This window comes from Bactrocera tryoni, chromosome 1, assembly GCF_016617805.1.
Source record: "Bactrocera tryoni isolate S06 chromosome 1, CSIRO_BtryS06_freeze2, whole genome shotgun sequence".
NCBI classification, from domain to species: domain Eukaryota; kingdom Metazoa; phylum Arthropoda; class Insecta; order Diptera; family Tephritidae; genus Bactrocera; species Bactrocera tryoni.
Window position 1 is genome coordinate 81048150 of NC_052499.1, and position 18868 is coordinate 81067017.

Consider the following 18868-nt stretch of genomic DNA (forward strand, 5'->3'; position numbering starts at 1 on the left):
AATGAATTCACGACCTTCCCTGAATGTTATTTACCACTCAGAAACTTATATTCGTAATAAAGTAAAATCCGTAAAACCGGGTTTTTTCTTTTCAACGAGTCCGTTGGAAACACAAAAATTGTGTTTAACAACAAATGAAGCTTGATTTTGTAAAACCAGAAAGTTTAGTTATTCCTGCTGGGTCATAGACATATTTAAGCATATAACGCTGCATGCGTCTGCATATTCTTGTGCGTCTAAAATGCCTGCTGGTATGCGTGAAATGCAAGCGAGCTATGTTTGTGGCACATTGTCTGCGCACGCCGCGCCGAACATTCGCTGCCAACCAAACTGACGCGTCGTCGCGTTGTAGTTGTAATCAGCGTTATCGTCGTCATCGCCAGCAACGCAGGGATAAATGGAGTGTTACAATGTTGTTTCAGCTAACAAACATTGTTGTTGTCGTCGTTGTTATTGTATTGCATTGTTTTTTTTGCTGTTGTTATTGCAGTGTTTTTGTTGCTGTTGTTATTGCGTCTATTGCAATTGCAATAATATGCGGCATTTTGTGAATGCAATAAAGTGAGCACCTTACATATGTGGCAACGCTGGCAATGGCTAAAGCGCCACACACACTTCCATGTAGTGTGATTGCAAATATGTGTGTGTGTGTGTGTGTGTGCATTTAAAATTGATTTTGCCGCGCCACGCATTGCGGCAACTTCCGCATTGCCACAATCAGCTGCGACCCAGCCACACATTTTATGCGGACTTGCACTAGCACACCCCAACAGACATGCAGATCTGCAGCTAGAAATGCGTGTATGTGTGTACGTGGTGGTTTAGTGTATGCAACATTGGTATAACCAACTCCTTTGTACGCATACATTCGGTTGCAAGGTTGCCTTTGTGTCTTTTATTGCTTTACCTGAAGCAAAGCGGCGAGCACGCTAAATTAAATTTGCACTCTCAATAAGTTGCTAAAGGAGGGGGAGGCGTTAAACAGTGCCGCAAATGTACTGGCAAGCCGTTGACTGTGGTGCAGATGAATGGTGTAGGCGGTGTTCCACCAACAGCAAGCATCCCATAGACTTATAAAGCCCCATTTGTCCGCATGAATAGAGGAAATCCGCGAAAATTGATTGAATTGAAAATGTTGCGCGACTTGCAAACTCAAACACACAAGCGCAGATATTTTTTGCTGCTTGCACCCGCGTACTTCTCCCCATTGCTATCAGTTTTAACTGCAACTCGTTGCTGGTGAGCATAGAGCAAATGAAAATACTTGTCAAATGGCTATATGTGAAATATGATTAAAAATTACTAATTACTAACTACTAATTACTGATTACTAAATTAAAAATTACTAAATTACAAATTACTAAATTACTAAATTACAAATTACTAAATTACAAATTACAAATTCCAAGTTACAAATTACAAATTACAAATTACAAATTACAAATTACAAATTACAAATTACAAATTACAAATTACAAATTACAAATTACAAATTACAAATTACAAATTACAAATTACAAATTACAAATTACGAATTACAAATTACAAATTACAAATTACAAATTACAAATTACAAATTACAAATTACAAATTACAAATTACGAATTACAAATTACAAAATACAAATTACATATTAAAAATTACAAATTACAAATTACAAATTACGAATTACAAATTACAAATTACAAATTACAAATTACAAATTACAAATTACAAATTACAAATTACAAATTACAAATTATAAATTACAAATTACAAATTACAAATTACAAATTACAAATTACAAGTTATAAATTACAAATTACAAATTACAAATTACAATTATAAATTAAATATACCACTAATAAAGAAAGTAATGAAATTTTTTGAGATTGCTTAAGCAAATAACGGTGAACGCCTCGGAACCACTGACGACTGCGGAATTTCATTACACGAAGTATTGTCAACCAAAACTCGGCGAGAGCTTTCATAATGGCTTCTTCTGCACACATCCTCAGACACATGGAATATATATGTATATATATATAGAGTAGCACCTACAAATCATAAACTTGTAACGCGTTGTAGTTGCAGGCATAATGCAAGTAATAGAAATTTAAAGGGAAGAAGAAAACGAAGGAAACTTGCAGATACTTGCTGCGTCACTGAAGGAATGTTTAGCAAAGTGATGCAAAATAAGAAAAGTTCCAAAGAAAATTATGTTGCAAGCACTTGTAGTACTTAGTGGAGAAGCAACCGGAAGTGTTGTCAAGTTATGCCAGTGACGCTGAAAGAACTCGTCACAAGTCGACAAGTCGCAACACAAGAAATCAGTAAAGTAAAAACCAGATTATGAGACTGCAACATTCGCGGCGGCGCACAGTAAAGAGGACGATGTGTTGGCGGATGTGGCAAGATCTAAGAAATTTCAATAATCCAAACGGCGGGTGCGATGCGCAAAGATATCTTAGCTAGCAAGCTGTGCTGCGACAGGTTGTGTTGCATAAATACTATTTGCGCTTGTGTATGCAGGCTTATCCATTATATTAGTGACAGCTGCAAATAACATATGTACTCGCACATAACAAACATGAAATGAATTTACAAGCATTAAATGAACTCGCAGCTTGTTGAAGACGGCTGCAGGCCCTACTTTGAAGTGTAGCGCTTATTAGCAGCGAGATAAGCCGACGCGCGATTGTGTGTGGCAGTCGAAGTCAAGTGACTCAACTGATTTAATGAAGTGTGGCACTGTGCAGAGAATGTTGGCGGCAAATGGTGAAATGGCGTTAGAAATTAATTTTGATAAAAAATCACATTTAAACCGCATACAATTTAATCGCTGGCTTTTATGCGATTCCACTTACATTCCGCGCTTACGCCATGTGGCAAGTTGATAAACAAGGCGGGTTTTGATTTACTGTATATTTTTGGAATTTCTTTTATTACCCTGATTTATTTGCATTTAGCATCTTGTAAAAATGTGTATTTTACTTTTGTGGTTTTCTCTGCATTTCAAGAATTTATAATTATAATTTGTTTTAAAGCGTTTTTTAACTTTTTTTTTGCATTTAGTTAATGAAATAATATGTCAATGACCATTTGCTGATAACACGCTTAGTTGCTTGAATGCTTGAGCCAATTATAGTTATGACTAAATGGGATTTCACAAGATTTTATTCGCATGCTTGCGCTTATTAATCAAAAATGAAATAAAATGCTTCAATGAATTTCACTTTGAAAACTCATAATACATATATTTTTAATCATATCTCGTATATTAAAATCTGAGAAGTAACATTCATGTAAATATCCCATTCCATGGAAAAAACGCATTCGTTAGATTTTTTATTATTATTATTTTTTTAGAGGCATTTTGTTTAATAGATAAAAAAAATTTCGATCAATAAAATTTAATGTCTTTAATATTGGATTGATGTTAATCCGTAAGGGAAAAGTAGATCCCAACTTGGCATCAGCATACCGTTCACTACGCACGCTTGACACAGCGGTAAAGCCTTATGAAAGGCTACTTACATACACCTAGGCTCCAAGCAGCTATCAACGAAGACTCTCCCCTACAGAACACGGCTTTAGACCCAGCAGTTCAACTCCAGGAGCTATAAAATATGTTATTGAAAGTGCAGAAGCCGTACAGCGTAGATGGCATAACTACAAAAGAATAGTATTGCTGGCGATTTTAGATATCCGAAATGTCTTTAACAGCGTTAGATGGGTGGATATGATCTACGCATTTGAAAAAAGCTTTGAAATTCCCCGACTACCTTTGAGCTGTGGTGCGGAGCTGCCTTAGTACCAAACTAGAGAGGGATTACGACAGATAGTCGCTACGTCAAGAGTAGCTCAAGGGTCCATTCTAGGCCGATACTTGTGGAACATCAGCTACGATGTTATACTAAAACTCTAAATTCCAGACAAATCCTACTTAATTGGCCAGGCGGACGACATTGCAGCAGTAATTACAACAAAAGACACAAAAGATGCGCGAATATAGCTTAATCAGGTCAGGATACGGACGTAAGCATGGCTCGACTCACACAACCTTCAGTCGCTACTACTGCTAACAAATAAGCAGATACCCCTCGAAATAAGTATGAAAACGACTTCGGATATACTTGGAACAGAAAAAGCAGTAAACTACCTAGGCGTAAGACTAGACCACAGACTAACCTTCTGGGTTCAAATCGAGCACGCCGCAGGAAATGCAGCGAAAATCACCTCCCAACTTAGCAGACTAATGTCCAATCAGCGTCCTATTTACGGAGCTGAGTTTTGGACAGATGTGCTTAAAAAAAAAAATCGGCGCAAGGTGGTGGCTAGAGTGCATCGCACCGCAGTCTTCAAACTTTCATCACTTGGTCCAATAAACGCAGACAATTTAATCAGTGTAATGCTGGAGAGTGAAGCAAACTGGGGTATTATTCAGAAATTCACAACAATTTTGCTAACGCCACCCAGAAGTAATGCAAATGTGCTTCCAGGGAGGCGACACATATCGTTGCTGGGACGACAGCACTGATGATGCGGAAGGCATTTTCCACCGCCTCACCCGCAAAAAAAATATTGGAAATTAATATTGATACATTTTGGATTTCCTCGATCGCGTAGCTGGTCTCCCGTAAAACTTTCGAAAAAAGTTGCTTGTGGATGAGGAAATAGGTTTTACTCGTTTCAAATCCAAAAATACTCTTACAATAGATAAGCAGAGATAGAGATCGAAAAAATAGGATATATTTTAACTTCTGACAACTTCAAAAACTTAAAAAAAAATTCTACGCTTCAGAGTCGTTTAAGAACCCAAATTTTTGTCCAAACCCTTGTTCGTGCGATCCTTACCTTAACATATAGCTTAGTAGCACGCGATTTGAAGTCGAACGACCTTACCGTTTCAGAGAAATTTTCTTCACTGACTCTGAAAACAGCGTTTCGAGAAAAATTCGCTTAAATTTTTGTGAGCCGATCGCCACTATGTTCAATTACACTAAAATCTTACAATATACAAATTTTTCCAAAACTATTTGCCTGATTGACTCAAATTTTCGGAGCATATTTCAACTATATATAGTATCGATATATGTACGTGCTAAACGAAAAATCGATTTTTTGAAATCTACAACTAGCTATAGCGCCTTAAGTATAATATTTATAAATAGTAAGGCTCCAAAGATAAGAACTTTCAAGTTGAAGTCAAATTTCCATGAGTTTAATAAGTTTAAGAGATATTGTCGAAGTAACCCTTACTTGAAACAGACAAAACGACTTTCAAAAAGCTTTAACACGAGAAATATTTATAAAAGCATGACAATGTAAGAATACCATACATCAACCTAGCTTAAGTATTTTGTTTTAATTTCTTACATTGTCATGCTTTCAAAAATAATTTTCTTGTCCTGTAATTTTAAAGCTGATTAACAACTTTTGAAACTTTAACAAACTTCAAATTTTACTGATAAAACTTTTTCGCTTTCTTCTCTTGCAGGTACGTTTCCACGCTTTCCCGGAATATGGAAGAAACTTTTATATATGTACAAGTATGCATGTATGTATGCCAACTAATATAAGGTAACTTTTTGCCGACTTTCAACTAATGAAGGAATCACAAACTTCTGATTTATTTATTTCCGTAATTTGAAATTGAAATCAACAAGCCCACACTTACAACAATCACAACAATCCCCGCCGCCAAGCAGCCACTCACAAAGTAAAGTTTTAAATTATTCTTCATTTGCTTGCTTTTCGAACTCACACCTCAATTGGAAGTCAGTTCACGCAGACCTGATGAAAAATCAATTGGCAATAAACACAGGAAATAGGAAATAAAGAATTAAGTTCAGCAACTCGTTAAACAAAAAGCGAATTGAATTGAAATGAAGGAAGATAGAAAAAAATAAATAAGAGACACTGCAGTTAGAAGCGCAAAGGAGATAAAGCAAAGAAAGTCAACAAGCTCAAGATTAAGCTGCCAAGATTCAAGATAAATAAGGCTATGTAAACAAAACAAAACTGAAACTCTAGACTGTATTGCAGCGCGCATAAACAAATACGAACACCCGCAAAAGTACAAAGTATGCTTAAAAATACACATGTGTATGTGTGTGTGTGCGCGCCTACACATACCAGTTCATATACAGTTACTCCCTTGCAACATTGCGAATGCAAGACAAGCCACAGATATACTACTTTACTCTGTGGTACTGGATACTGCAACAATGTGTGTCCGTATGTGTGGTTGGCTAAGTACTCTGGTATCACAGTAGCCCTGTAGAGAAGCTTATCTGCTGAAAGTCCCTTTATGTGAGATAAACAATTAAAACAAATACAGTTTTGTAGAAAATATTTTCCAACTTTTACAAAATATTTACTAAAGTGGTTCAAGTACGCTAGGTAAGGTTAGATGGCCGATCGAAGATCGCACGTGGATTGGCACATGAAGTGCTTTGTGAAGCCATGGAAAAGCAGAATTCCTGTGTTCGGACTTATAGTTTAGCAAAAGGCTTAATAGCCAAAACAAATTTTCACAGGCTTTTACTTGTAATTTCAACTCTCGCTAGTTCGGTGGGATGTCTGAAGGTATGCGCTTCCAAGTGTTTAAATATCGACCTCCCAGACGCAAGACAATCCAGAAGGAAGTGTTAAACTGTTTCCATCTGAGCTTCTTCTATACAGCATGATCTGTATGATTCCCAACCTTACAGCATGGAAACCAGTGGCCTCTTAAAAGCCCCACAACTAGGGAGAGACTTGCCTTCAGAGGGCAAAGAGATCATTAGACGTCTTGCGATCAATCTTGGGCCAAAAGGCTTTTGCGACAGCGCAAGTACCGTTGGTGGCCCAGTGCTGGCCAAGCTTCTCAGCTATCTAGTAGTTAGTAGAACACAAGAGGATACGGTAGCACAGACCCGCGCCCATTCTACCGATAGCGGTTCTAGGGTGCCGTTCCTTGCTAGCTCACCAGCTTTACAATTTCCTGCCATTCCGCTATATCTCGGCAACCATACCAATACAAAGACACTCGATGCTATTGATAGCGAGGTTAGGCCCTCATCGACCAACCCTGAGCGCACAATATATGAGTTCAAGGATAGTATCGCCGCCCAGCTTTTTGAGGGAATGGTGTCTTCTCTGAAGGTGGCTGCACTCCGGAGCAGCAGATCTACTGCCACCTTAATAGCTGAAGCCTCGGCTTGGAAGACATTGCAATAGTCAGAAAGTATGAAGCTGTAGTTAATATGTATAGAGCTCCTGGCAGTAAACCTCTCTCTTTGACCCATCCTTAAAGAAGCTCACTGTTCCTCTCCTTCAACTGTTCAAGTTTTATAAGAATAACTTTTTTATTTCTGAAGGGTGTAATTGCTTTCTAATACTAATACATTCACTTAGTTTTGAAAGAGTCACATAATGGAAATGATTGTATTCAAAATAAATTGCTAGAAATAGCGAATGTTCCTTAACAAGGATTCTTAGTTAAACTCTTGAAGCAAAAACTAATAAGCGGAACAGGTGCAAACAAAAACAGATTTTCAGTCCACCACTTATTATTCTTCAAATCTGAACACTTAATACAATGGAAAACCCCCAAATTTCAATCCCAGCTAAGCTAATCGTCAAGTTTTCTGAAAGTACCGGATTACTGAAACCAATTTTGGTTTCACGCTAAAACCGTAGTAAAAGAAAATACATATATTGTACTTTTATTCCTATTTTGTATTGACTTACCCGATCACTGTGTCGGGTGTGCGACTTGGATAATAATTATTTTTTAATTTAGGTATGATCCTAAATGTAGGCAACATTGAAAGCTGTTATATTCAAACTAATATATTATGAAACTGAAGTATTGCCAACATTTAGGGTAATGTTAAGTAAGTGTAATTTCTAAAAGAAAAAGTATAGAAAAAAGAATTTAACTTATTTATAGATTCAAGACAATTCACTAAATTTAAATGCAACTCTAATTCAATTTTGCAAAAAAAAATAGACCTATAAACCTACAAAAAAATCTGAATTAAATTCTACACTTAAACCGAACAAAATCTAGCTGTACCGGTTAAAAAAATATTCAAAATTTAAATTATTTTCTCCGTGGGTCTTTCGTCTACACATTTACGTACGTACATTGGTCCTTTACACTCTCACTCACTCACGCGTGCCAACGCAAACACGCTCGCTAGTTAAGTCAAGTCAGGAAGCGCAAACATCTAAAGTAGCTGTTGCAAAAGTTAACGGCAAACTTGAGCCAGCATAAAAATTAGAAAAACCTACAAAATGGTCAGAATGCTGGAGACCGATTGTGCGCGAAAAAGAAAGCAAGCAAAGTAAAAGAGAGAGCAAATAAAATGTATAGCAAAGTAAAGTGGGAAAACTGCGAGCAATGGCAAGTACAGGGATGTATATGAAAATGTGCGAGTGGCACTGTACTCGTCTTGCGCTGCCGAGCGCAGTCGAGTGTAATGAAAAGTTTGAATCAATATTTGCGCAAGAAATTCAATTTCAACGAATTAAAAATCGTATTGGCGCGACTCCGTAAGCGTGCGGAAAAATAAACTTTGAAAATTAGTGAGATTTTAGATTTGTAAAGTTTAGTTTAGCCAAGCATATTGATTGGCTGCCGCCACGATCAAAAGGCGAACGGAAAGCGAAGTTGTCGCGCGAAATTTCCGAAGCGTGTTGATGTGCGGTGAAAAGGCGAGTGAAAGCAAAGTTTGTGGACGAAGTTCGATATGGAATTTGAAAGCTTAAGGCACAATTTTCGCTTACACTCTATCTCTGTCACCACCTCACCCTCTCTCTCCCTCTCGATCTCTGTCCTCACTGAATAACTGTTGATGCTTATCAAAAATTTCTTAAGCGAATCGAACACGTCACCCATTAATCGGCTTGGCATTTAATGATCTCCAATCGAATTCTTCCACAGGCATTCACTTAAAAAGAAAAAATGCAACTGATTAAAGGTTAATCTGTAACTATCCATACACATATGTGAAAAATATACATACATGCATTTGTTGTTATTATGTAAGACACATACGTACGCGCAGCAATTCTTCCACTTCCTGAGGATTTGCTTCAAGAGAAAAGCAATAAATAAATCCGGCCGTGTGCAGTCCCTGGCGGCAGAGCAGCAGCCGTCGTCGTCATGTCGTTGCATGAAAATGTTGCATATGCTCACATGGATATATGTATATATGTGTGTGTGTGCTAGAAAACAAACGAATTCATATTTATTAAGCGTCTCGGCGTGTATCCACAGAAGGCCTTACACACATACATACATGAATGTGGCAAATAAATGTGTAAAGCAAGCAGCAATTGCTGCGCTGTGTTTGCCTTGATGCGCCAATACACACATATGCATGCCTCTGCATATGTTTCCTTTATTTACATATATTTACAAATAAATTCACTCACATATACATATACACTTAAATATGTATATACAAGTACATTAAATATTTGTTGCGAATATTTGCATTGGCGGAATTGAAAAATTCGCAGAACAATCAAATGTTTGCCAAAAGCGGTATGCAGTGTGGTAGAGACTGCAGTAGATTGCGTTGCGGCGCCTTGATGTATGCAAAGAAATCACACAACCTATTTAAATCATTGCTATATGTGTGTGCTTACATTTGTTAAGGTTACGATACGTGGTATGAAATCAAGTTTTGCCAAAATAATTCTTACTCAGTGAGAGACCGTATTTCTGGCGCAAATTGAGGAGAGTTGGCATTCCAACTGAATAAATTTTCTTTTTTACATAACAACTGCTCAGTAGTTGATGTCAATAATGTAACTTATTACATACCGCTTATTTACGAGCTTATAACCACTTGTGAATATCAAAAAATCCATTTTTTGCACATAAGTATGTATATATCAATAAGAAGAGTTAAAATGTTGGTAGTCGAAAAAGTCTTTTCGTATTTTGCAAATACATAGTTGTCTTTGCAGTCGTATATCTCCAGTGCTACAAATCACATTGTGTCATATCAAACAGTATTGGAAAGGTGAGATTTTAAGCTTCATTTAACCAACAAAAAAATTAAATTCAGGAAGTTGAAAAAAGTTACAGCTGTTCGAAAATGAGTGAAAATAATGAAGAAATCCGCTATATTTTGAAATTTTTATATAAATAATGCCACGCAAACCACCAACGAAATTTGTGAAGCTTCCAGAGACGATGCTGTACCAAATCGTGTAGCAAAACAATGGTTCGCTCGCTGCCGTTTTGAAATTTCGATTGACTCTTATTATAGTCTTACACTGATGGAATAATGTTTCAGCGGAAAAGTGGTCGATGAAAATGTTACTTTTTTTGTTCGCTATTGTTCATTATAAAGAAAAAAATATAAGTTGAAATTTGATTAGAAATACAAAAAGACTTTTTCGACTAACCAATACATCGGTTACATATATACGTCCATGGAAAAAGCAAAGTATTAAAAATGATTTTTGTAACGTTTGCAAATTCAACAGAAAACGAGCAATTTATATAATTGCTAACAAAACACACACACCTACACACCCAGCTCACGGTAAAAATATTGCGTAAATATCGATAGCAAACAACTTTGATAAAAAGCTTAAACAATATTGCTCAAAACTGCTGCTAATGCACCAATTCAAAGCAATTTTAATTACGCACATTTTTGTTGCATGCGTTTTTTGTTTTGGTTTTGCTTTACCTGCAAGTGTAAACATTTTTCGGATTTCATGGAAATATTTCTTTACACTTTACAGTTTTTCACAATTTAACACTTTTTACAACAACAGAGCAATCACTAAACTTCGAACGTAAAACCCGTAACTTGAAGATAAGCCTAAGTGCAGTTTCTTGAATTTTGGAAAAAAAGTTTAAGAAATGTTTTTGTTGTCAAATTCGTTTGTTTTGTCGCAAGGTATGGGCCAAAATTATTATTAACTCCTCTGTTCTACGGAAATATTGGGTAGTCGAAAATGTCTTTTCGTATTTCTAATCAAACTTCAACTTACTTTTTAAACAGCTGTAACTTTTTTTTAACTTCCCCGAATTTATTTTTTATGGTTGAAGGAAACTTAAAATCTCACCTTTCCAACACTATATGGTTTGACATAATGTGATGGGTACCACTCGAGATATAAGACTGCAACGACAACGATTGACAAAATACGAAAAGACTTTTTCGCCTACCAATAATTTAATTTGAGTTAAATGACAACAAAATTTGGCTACTGAAATCAATTTTGGCTTCAATCGAGTTAGGACACTTTAACTAAAAGGCCTTACGTCTACTCAAATGTTTGAAAATAGTTTTCGTAGCCATGCACACATACTTAAATATAACTATTTGTGTAAAAACTGCAACAAGTTTTATGTATGAATATCTATATACAATCATCTATGTATAAGTATGTATGTATGCATATAACACCGCATAGCAACAGAACACAATGTACCTACAAAACATTGCCGAGTGGAATTACAACTTTCTTGAGGTAATTCTTCAACTTTAAAAGGAATTCGACAGCTGCTCCTTTCTCCTTTTTGGTTAAGCTGTGTGCACACTTGTTCTTTTGTATTGCAAATTTTGTTATGTACATTTCCTTGTTTGTGGTTGCTTTAGTTTGTGCAAGTTTTGCAAGCGGTTTACACCACTACACATACTCCGAGTTACGTGGCACTTGATTTGGACTCTCTAATTTTGACACTCGCCTTCAAAGGGTCTCACATTGCATTCTAATCTACATTTGCTCTATTTGTTTAGGCTACTACAACTACCGCTACACTCACACACAAACGCAATCACATGAGTACACAAAGCATTCATATTGGCTTGAGTATTGGTTTGTGCAAATAGCAGCGCTTTTATTTCTTTGTTGTCTGTGGGTGTGGCACTTCGGTTTGTTTGGCTAACTTGGCTTTGTTGGAGTTGAAAAGTGGTTTCACAGCCACAAGAATTCAATATGAGTTTGCCAATGTACTATTTTGCATATTTTTAAGTGGAGAGGCATACAAAGAACGAGGCCAAGTGTGTGTAAATATGGCGAGAAAAAATGTAATGGAAACAGTTATCGACTTATATGTGGCGTCATGTGACTTCTGCTAAGCGAAAATTCAACAATGAGGAATTTTGTAGGAGAAAAATTTTAATATTGCTTTCTAATTTTGTGAACAAAATTACTTTTCGACTAGTTTAAGATTAGTTAAGTCTGAATTATTTGATTCTTTTTAGCTAAGCAGCCTTCCTCTAAATTTAAGAAGGATGTCAAATGTTGATTGTAGAATTATTATTATTATTCATTATATTCTGAGATCAATGTTGAATAATTATGTGTTAAATATATATATTCGGGTTCCACGGTGCGGTAAATTTCAAATTGGGGTACAAAAAAAATTCACACGAAGCCAAATCCATGAATTGTTCTTCCACAATTCCGGCCGTGGTTGTTCATCATAATGCACCCAGCCACGAATATCGAGAATAGGATGAGCATCATCTTGATATTTGAGCGGCGTTGGAGTGCTTTTTTCGAATCGTTTTTTCCCCTCCATTCAGATGATTGTTGTCTTAATTGAATGTCAAACTCATAAACCCATGTCTCATCGGCAGTTTTAATGCTCTCCATGAATGTGGGACGGGGTTCTCTCGAACAAGCATGTCCAAAGAGGCCTATTTACTCCTTTAGACCTGGGACGAGTCGAGCAAGAACGCGTTACATATCAAAAATATCCACCCAAACCATTCAGCCGAACTCACGAGAGATGTCGAGCTCTCTTGTCATATCTCTAACATTTGACTAACGATTTTCATGCACCACATCCGTTGCTTTTTTAATATTTTGATCAGTTAAAGAGGTCGAAGGTCGTATAGAGCGAAGCATGTCTTCAAAAATCTCTCGACCGTCTTTGAAGACTTTGCAGCACTTGTAAGTTTGTGTTTTTGATAAAACTGAATCGTATTTGGCATAGTAATTATGAGCAATTATTATATATTTTTCTTTTGAATATTATTTATCCGAGGAACATAGGAGGGGAACCTACGATAGTAGTGAGAAATAAAGTAGTGTACAAGTAAACAAAAAAAAAATATTAACTTCGATTCACGAGGAAACTTTTTGAGCCGTGCCTTTGGAAACCAGCTACCATTGGCTGAATTTCCAAAAAAAAAAAAAAATATTAAAAACTCACAGAATATTAATTAAATATTGTTCTTTGATATTCTCAAAATTAAAACAAACATAAATCATTTAACAAAGGTAAGAAAAACTTTGGTGAAAATACTCATTTTTTCCACCGTCAAAACCAATGTAACCCCTTAAGCCGCAATTCAACAGATTTCCTAACTTTTAACCGAACAAACTCTCACTACGTTCATTCACATGCATCGTGGGTTATGCTTGAGTTGCAAATATAAGCTAATACACTAGCCAGAATTCTTGGAAATTACTAATATCCTCGTTAATGGGGCTTGACTCAATTTCAGCTTCACTTCATAAACAAAATTATGATGAAGAAAGTATTAGCCTTAAGCAACAGCCCTATAACGGCATGTACATACATATGTACATAAGTATATGTGCACAAAGCTGAAATATGCATCATTAACTTACTACTTATGCGCAAATAAGCACAATAGAATGCTAGTACACCTTTAAGTGGTGTCAAGCCATGCGCAGACAAACATACTTACGCGCACGTGTAGCTGTATATGCATATGTATGTATAGTAAGTACAGGTGGGTGGCATTAACGAAATAGCATTTATACCCACAAAGGCTTTTGGCGAAAAACACAAAGACGCAACGTGAGTATGAAACTCAGAAGGCGTAATCTCACCTGCAAAGTAAACCGCAAAAGCTTTTCAGGTGAGAGTTCACGTGAATGTGTGCTCGCAGTAGGAGCTGCTTCAACATGTTTTCGGTACCTAAATACATATACATACATATATATATTTAAGTGTATGGTGCGCAAAAAACGCCACGTAATCACCTACATGATGTTGCTAATGAATTTAATTCCATACCAACCGATCCATGATAATGCTGCAGACAATAAGGGCAGCGAAAGATTTCTGGTTGAAAACGATATCAGAAGAATTTTGCTGTTGCTAGTGGGTTGATATTGAAGCTGCAGTAACAGATTCTTGTACTGTAGGTAAGATTTTAATCGGAAAAAATTAAAAAAAGTCCTGACCTGTTGTTGCCTTTTAAAAATTAAACTTACAAAAAATAAGTGTTCACAAAATTATATTTTCAAAAATAACGTTTTCAAAACTTATGTTTGCAAAAAGTCAATTTGAAAAGTAAAGTTTTCAAAAATCAAAATAAAAAAATAAAAACTAAGAAAGTAATCAAAATATTTCTAAAACTGTTCAAAATTTCATAAATTGAATTTTCAATAATTAAGCTTTTATTTTAAAGTTTTTAAAAGTTAACTTTGAAAAATTATCAAAACACTAATTTCAAAAAGTCCAATTTCTAAAAATTAATTTTTCAAAAATTTTCGAAAATTATAGTCAATTTTAAAAATAAGGCAATCAAAAATTTTCTAAAACTTTTCATGCTTTCTTAAATTAAATTTTCAATAATTAAGTTCTCACCGATCAAATTTTCAATAATTAAGTTTTCAAAATAAAGTTTTCGAAAAACATTTCAAACATCAAAGTTTCTGAAACCAAATTAAAAAAATAATAATTTTCAATTTCAATTTTTAAAAACCAATTTTTCAAAAGTTTAAAAAATAAATTATTCATAAATTTTCAAAGCTCATACATATTTTACAATAATTCTCAATAATTCAATGTTCAATAACTATGTTTGAAAAATAAAGCTTCCAAAAAAAGTTTGAAAAATTATTTTTTCTTCATTAAAGTTTTGAGATAGTAAATTAAAAAAAATAGTTTTCAAAAAAATAAATTTAAAAACTAAAGTTTTCCAAAAATTAAATTTTCAAAAACTATGCACATTTTCAAAAAGAAAGAAAGAAAGAAATTTTTCAATAATTAAGTTTGAAAATTGAGTTTTAAAAAAAGTTTTCAAAAAACCAAACTTTAGTTTTTAGTTTTCCAAAATTAAATTTTCAAAAACTAAATTAAAAAAAGATAATTTTAAAAATATTTTTTTCGAAAAGTAAACATATTTTCCGAAATAAAGGTCTCTATATATGTACATAACTAAGCTGAAAAATTAAGTTCTCAAAAATTTTATTTTAAATAATTAAGTTTGAAAAATTCAGTTTTTAAAAATAAAGTTTTCCAAGAAACAAATTTTCAAAAAAAAATCGAAAATTCAATTAACAAAAATATAGATTTTAAATATACATATGTAAAATTCATAAAAATAAAGTATCCAAAACTTAAATTTCAAAAAACCAGATTTTAACACCAGATACAAGTATCTATTTGCGCTCTTGTAAATAAAATCATGTCACACTACACTGACTTAATTGCAGCTCAGCGCAAATCGTTCGGAAATTTCTGCGTAATTACTTGCTTGGGTATATTCATTTTATTCAAATATTACTAAGTACAGTTGCGGCAAAGTCTCAAACAATAATCATTACCGACTACAACCCTAACACTAACACCCGGCAGCTGCATAGTTTCAAATACCATAAAGTAATGTTGTTGTTGTTTACCTTTATATTCCTCTTAGAATATATACAATATACATATGTACAAAGACACATATAATTCCCGAATTTCGCCACATCTGCAATCCAAAAATCCTTTTAATTAATTTCTTAGCTTTCGCACACCTGATGCAGTGACGACGCACAAAAGTATGCTACACATTTTCAACCAGCGCTGCGTAGGCTTTTAGACTCACACTTTACAACGGTACATAACTGCATTGTTTTTGTGTCGGAATTTATGTATTTTTCGCCAGCCGCCAGCGCCTGTGACGGCATAGGGTTAATGTCTGTGCGTGCATTAGTATGCAAGAATGCGGCTTCGCGCCTCTAATATGATTGGCATAGTCTGTACGTGCTCAGAATTTTGCGTAATTTTATTGTCACTCAAATCGCTTGCCGCCACAAACTGAGTCAGCAAAATTTCACAAAAGGCAGACAGATTCGCCTAAGCAGTTGGGAGTGTGTGCGTGTGTGTATTTAAATTTGATTATTGCGTATTACCGCATATATTTTTATGGCTGGCAATTTTGTGGCAGGTGAATTTAAATCAAAAATTTTTCGTGGAAAATGTGTTTTTGGAGTTTGCGGAATCACTAGCTATTCTGCCTTCGCTCAGATGAATGAAAAAATAAATTTAGTGCTAAATATATGCAAAAGTGAGGTTAGAAATATATGCGTACGTGGCATTTTGAAGATGGTAGTGGTTGGTAGCATATATAAGGTCATATTATGTCTATATATAAATATAAAAGTATGTATACTGCTTCTTTACCATACCAAAAGTAATTACACAACTCGCATTCATATATACGCTTAGAATTTTATTCATATTTCAATCAAATGAGAGCTTAGTTTGAATTCATATTTGTAATTAAGTACATAGTGGCGATAAATACAGAAATATTGAATATTATTTAAGAGATAAATAGGAATAAATTTGTGCTCAAACACACGTACATAGTTGTAGTGTTTAAGCATTACAAAAGTTGACTAAAAGGTGGCAACACGCATTAATATAGCTATGTAAATGTAAGTATGTATGTATGTATGTATGTGTGTGCGTTGCAATCACAATTAAAGCTGCAATATGTAATATATGTGTGTATATGTGTAATATATCAAGGTGTTGATGTAGATCTTTAGATCGCAAATACTTCAGTGGGTACCTGTAGAAGCCTAAGCGCCTGGCTTCACTGCATACATACATACGTTTATACGAAGCATGTATGCCATAATGCGCTTACAATGTTGTATGTCTTTTATATAATATCTTTTTTATCGAAATACTTATGATAAAATGCAATGGCATACGCTTGCAGCTCTTGAAAAAATATAGTTTTTAGTTTCTTTCTTGCTTCTAACTCCATTTTACTTTTCATAACATACATATAAAGGTATGCTTACACTCGCACATTTATAATTTAAAAGGTATTTTTTTACATTTATGATTTATACACAAAAGAGATCTCCAATTCTTAACATTCCAAGCTGCACATTCACAGTTCACAAATACTTATACAAGTTTGTTTTCAAAATATTTCTTTTTCGTATGTGTGTGTGTAATACACTATAAGTTTAAAAAATGCTTAAAAATTTCGCTCATACAATAATACATATAATATATATTCTCTTCGATCTGATTTAGAATTGCTGATTATTCTTATTTTGTATTTTCAGCTTTTATTTATATAGTTATGTATTTATTTTTCCGTTTTGTTTAAATATATATATTTTTTGTTATGTACATATATATTTATTTTTCCATATTTTTTATTAATTTTGTTTTTTTTTTGTATTTCCTCTTTGGTGTTTTTTAGGCTTTCTTTGTTGAATTATTTTCAATTCTTGTTTCAGGTTTGAGGCTTATGTGGCAAAAAGAAGCTCGCATTGAATATTTCAGATTTTCAGCTCATAACGTTCTCAGTACAATAATTTTGTTAAGCTTTTTTAAAATACATAAAAGATTATTATTTGTTGTTATTAAAAATAGTTTTCGTGTTTGTTCACAGTGTACAGTATTGTAGTGAGTTTTCTGAAATCCTTGTTGTAGTTAAGTAGTGTTTCGCATTTGCTCTAGAGCAGTAGTTCATCATCACTGTCCGTAAACTCGCCATTTGTCTCGAGCAACAGGTTCGCTTCCTCATTAGATTGAACCTGTAGAGCAGAAAAAAATTTTATTAGCTGATGGATGCTTTCAATTTCAAAATAAGAATTTAAATTCAAATTAAAATTATATTTGCAATGAAGATTAATAACAAAAAAATTAAATTTATTAAATAAAATTAATAAAAAATTTGGTTGATTTTAATTTCACAATAACAAAAACAATAAAAATTTAAATTAAAAAAAATATTTAATAAAATTTACTTTTTATTAACTTTAATTTAACTAAAAATTTATTTTTTATTTTTTATTAACTTTAATTTAAATAAAAATTTATTTTAAATTTTTAATTTAATAAAAATTTATTTTTAATTACCACAAAAAATTTTATCTTTAATTTTATTTTTAATTTTTTAATAATTTTATTTTTAATTTTTTATTAATTTTTAATTAATTTAATTTTTTAATTATAAATTTTATTTTTTTATTATTATGAATTTAAAATCAAACTTTAAATAAAAAAGAATTAATGACAAAATTAAAAAAAAAAAACAAAATATTAAACATTAAACTTAAAATCAAAACCTAAAATTAAAATGAATTAAGAATCAAAATTGATAAAATAATTAAAATTAATAATAATTGATTAATAACATAATTAAAATTAAAAAAACAATTTAAAGCATATTAATTAATTAATTATTAAAACTAAAATTACAGCTTAAAGAAAAATTAATGTTAAAACAGAAATTAATATTAAAAATTTATGTTTTATTTTAATTTAAATTTTATTAAAAATTTTTTGGATATAAAAATTGAAATATAACATAGAATTAAAATCAAAATTATAATAAAATCAAAGTTAATGTAAACCAAAAAATTAAAATTAGAAATTTAATTAAAATCAGTATAAAAATAAAACCAAATTACCTTAAATTAAAATTAGAACCAAAATTAAATTAAAATAAAAATTAATATTAATTTAAAAAAATGTAAATCTATAAAAAAATCAAAATTGAAAATATAATTAAAATTAAAAAGAAAAAGAAACCAATTTAAATTAGTATTAAAATTATAATTAAAATCAAAATTAAAAATTTAAGTTAAATCACTGTTAATGAAAACTATGAAATTAAAATTAAAATCAAATCAAATC

At 33.1% G+C, this 18868-nt stretch overlaps 2 protein-coding genes across 3 annotated transcripts in view; one reads left to right on the forward strand and one right to left on the reverse strand.

Annotated features, from left to right (window-relative positions):
* Nucleotides 1-18868, forward strand: part of LOC120778527 (protein toll) — a 306345-nt gene that overhangs the window by 239074 nt on the left and 48403 nt on the right. The gene's annotated exons all lie outside the window — the stretch shown is intronic.
* The window catches only part of LOC120778535 (cation-independent mannose-6-phosphate receptor), a 152468-nt gene continuing 151273 nt past the window's right edge, over nt 17674-18868 (reverse strand). For both annotated transcript variants that reach the window (XM_040110381.1, XM_040110390.1), the window contains exon 17: nt 17674-17763. In XM_040110381.1, coding sequence (XP_039966315.1) covers nt 17683-17763 — 81 coding nt within the window. In that variant the 3' untranslated portion in view covers nt 17674-17682. The remainder of the gene's footprint in view (nt 17764-18868) is intronic.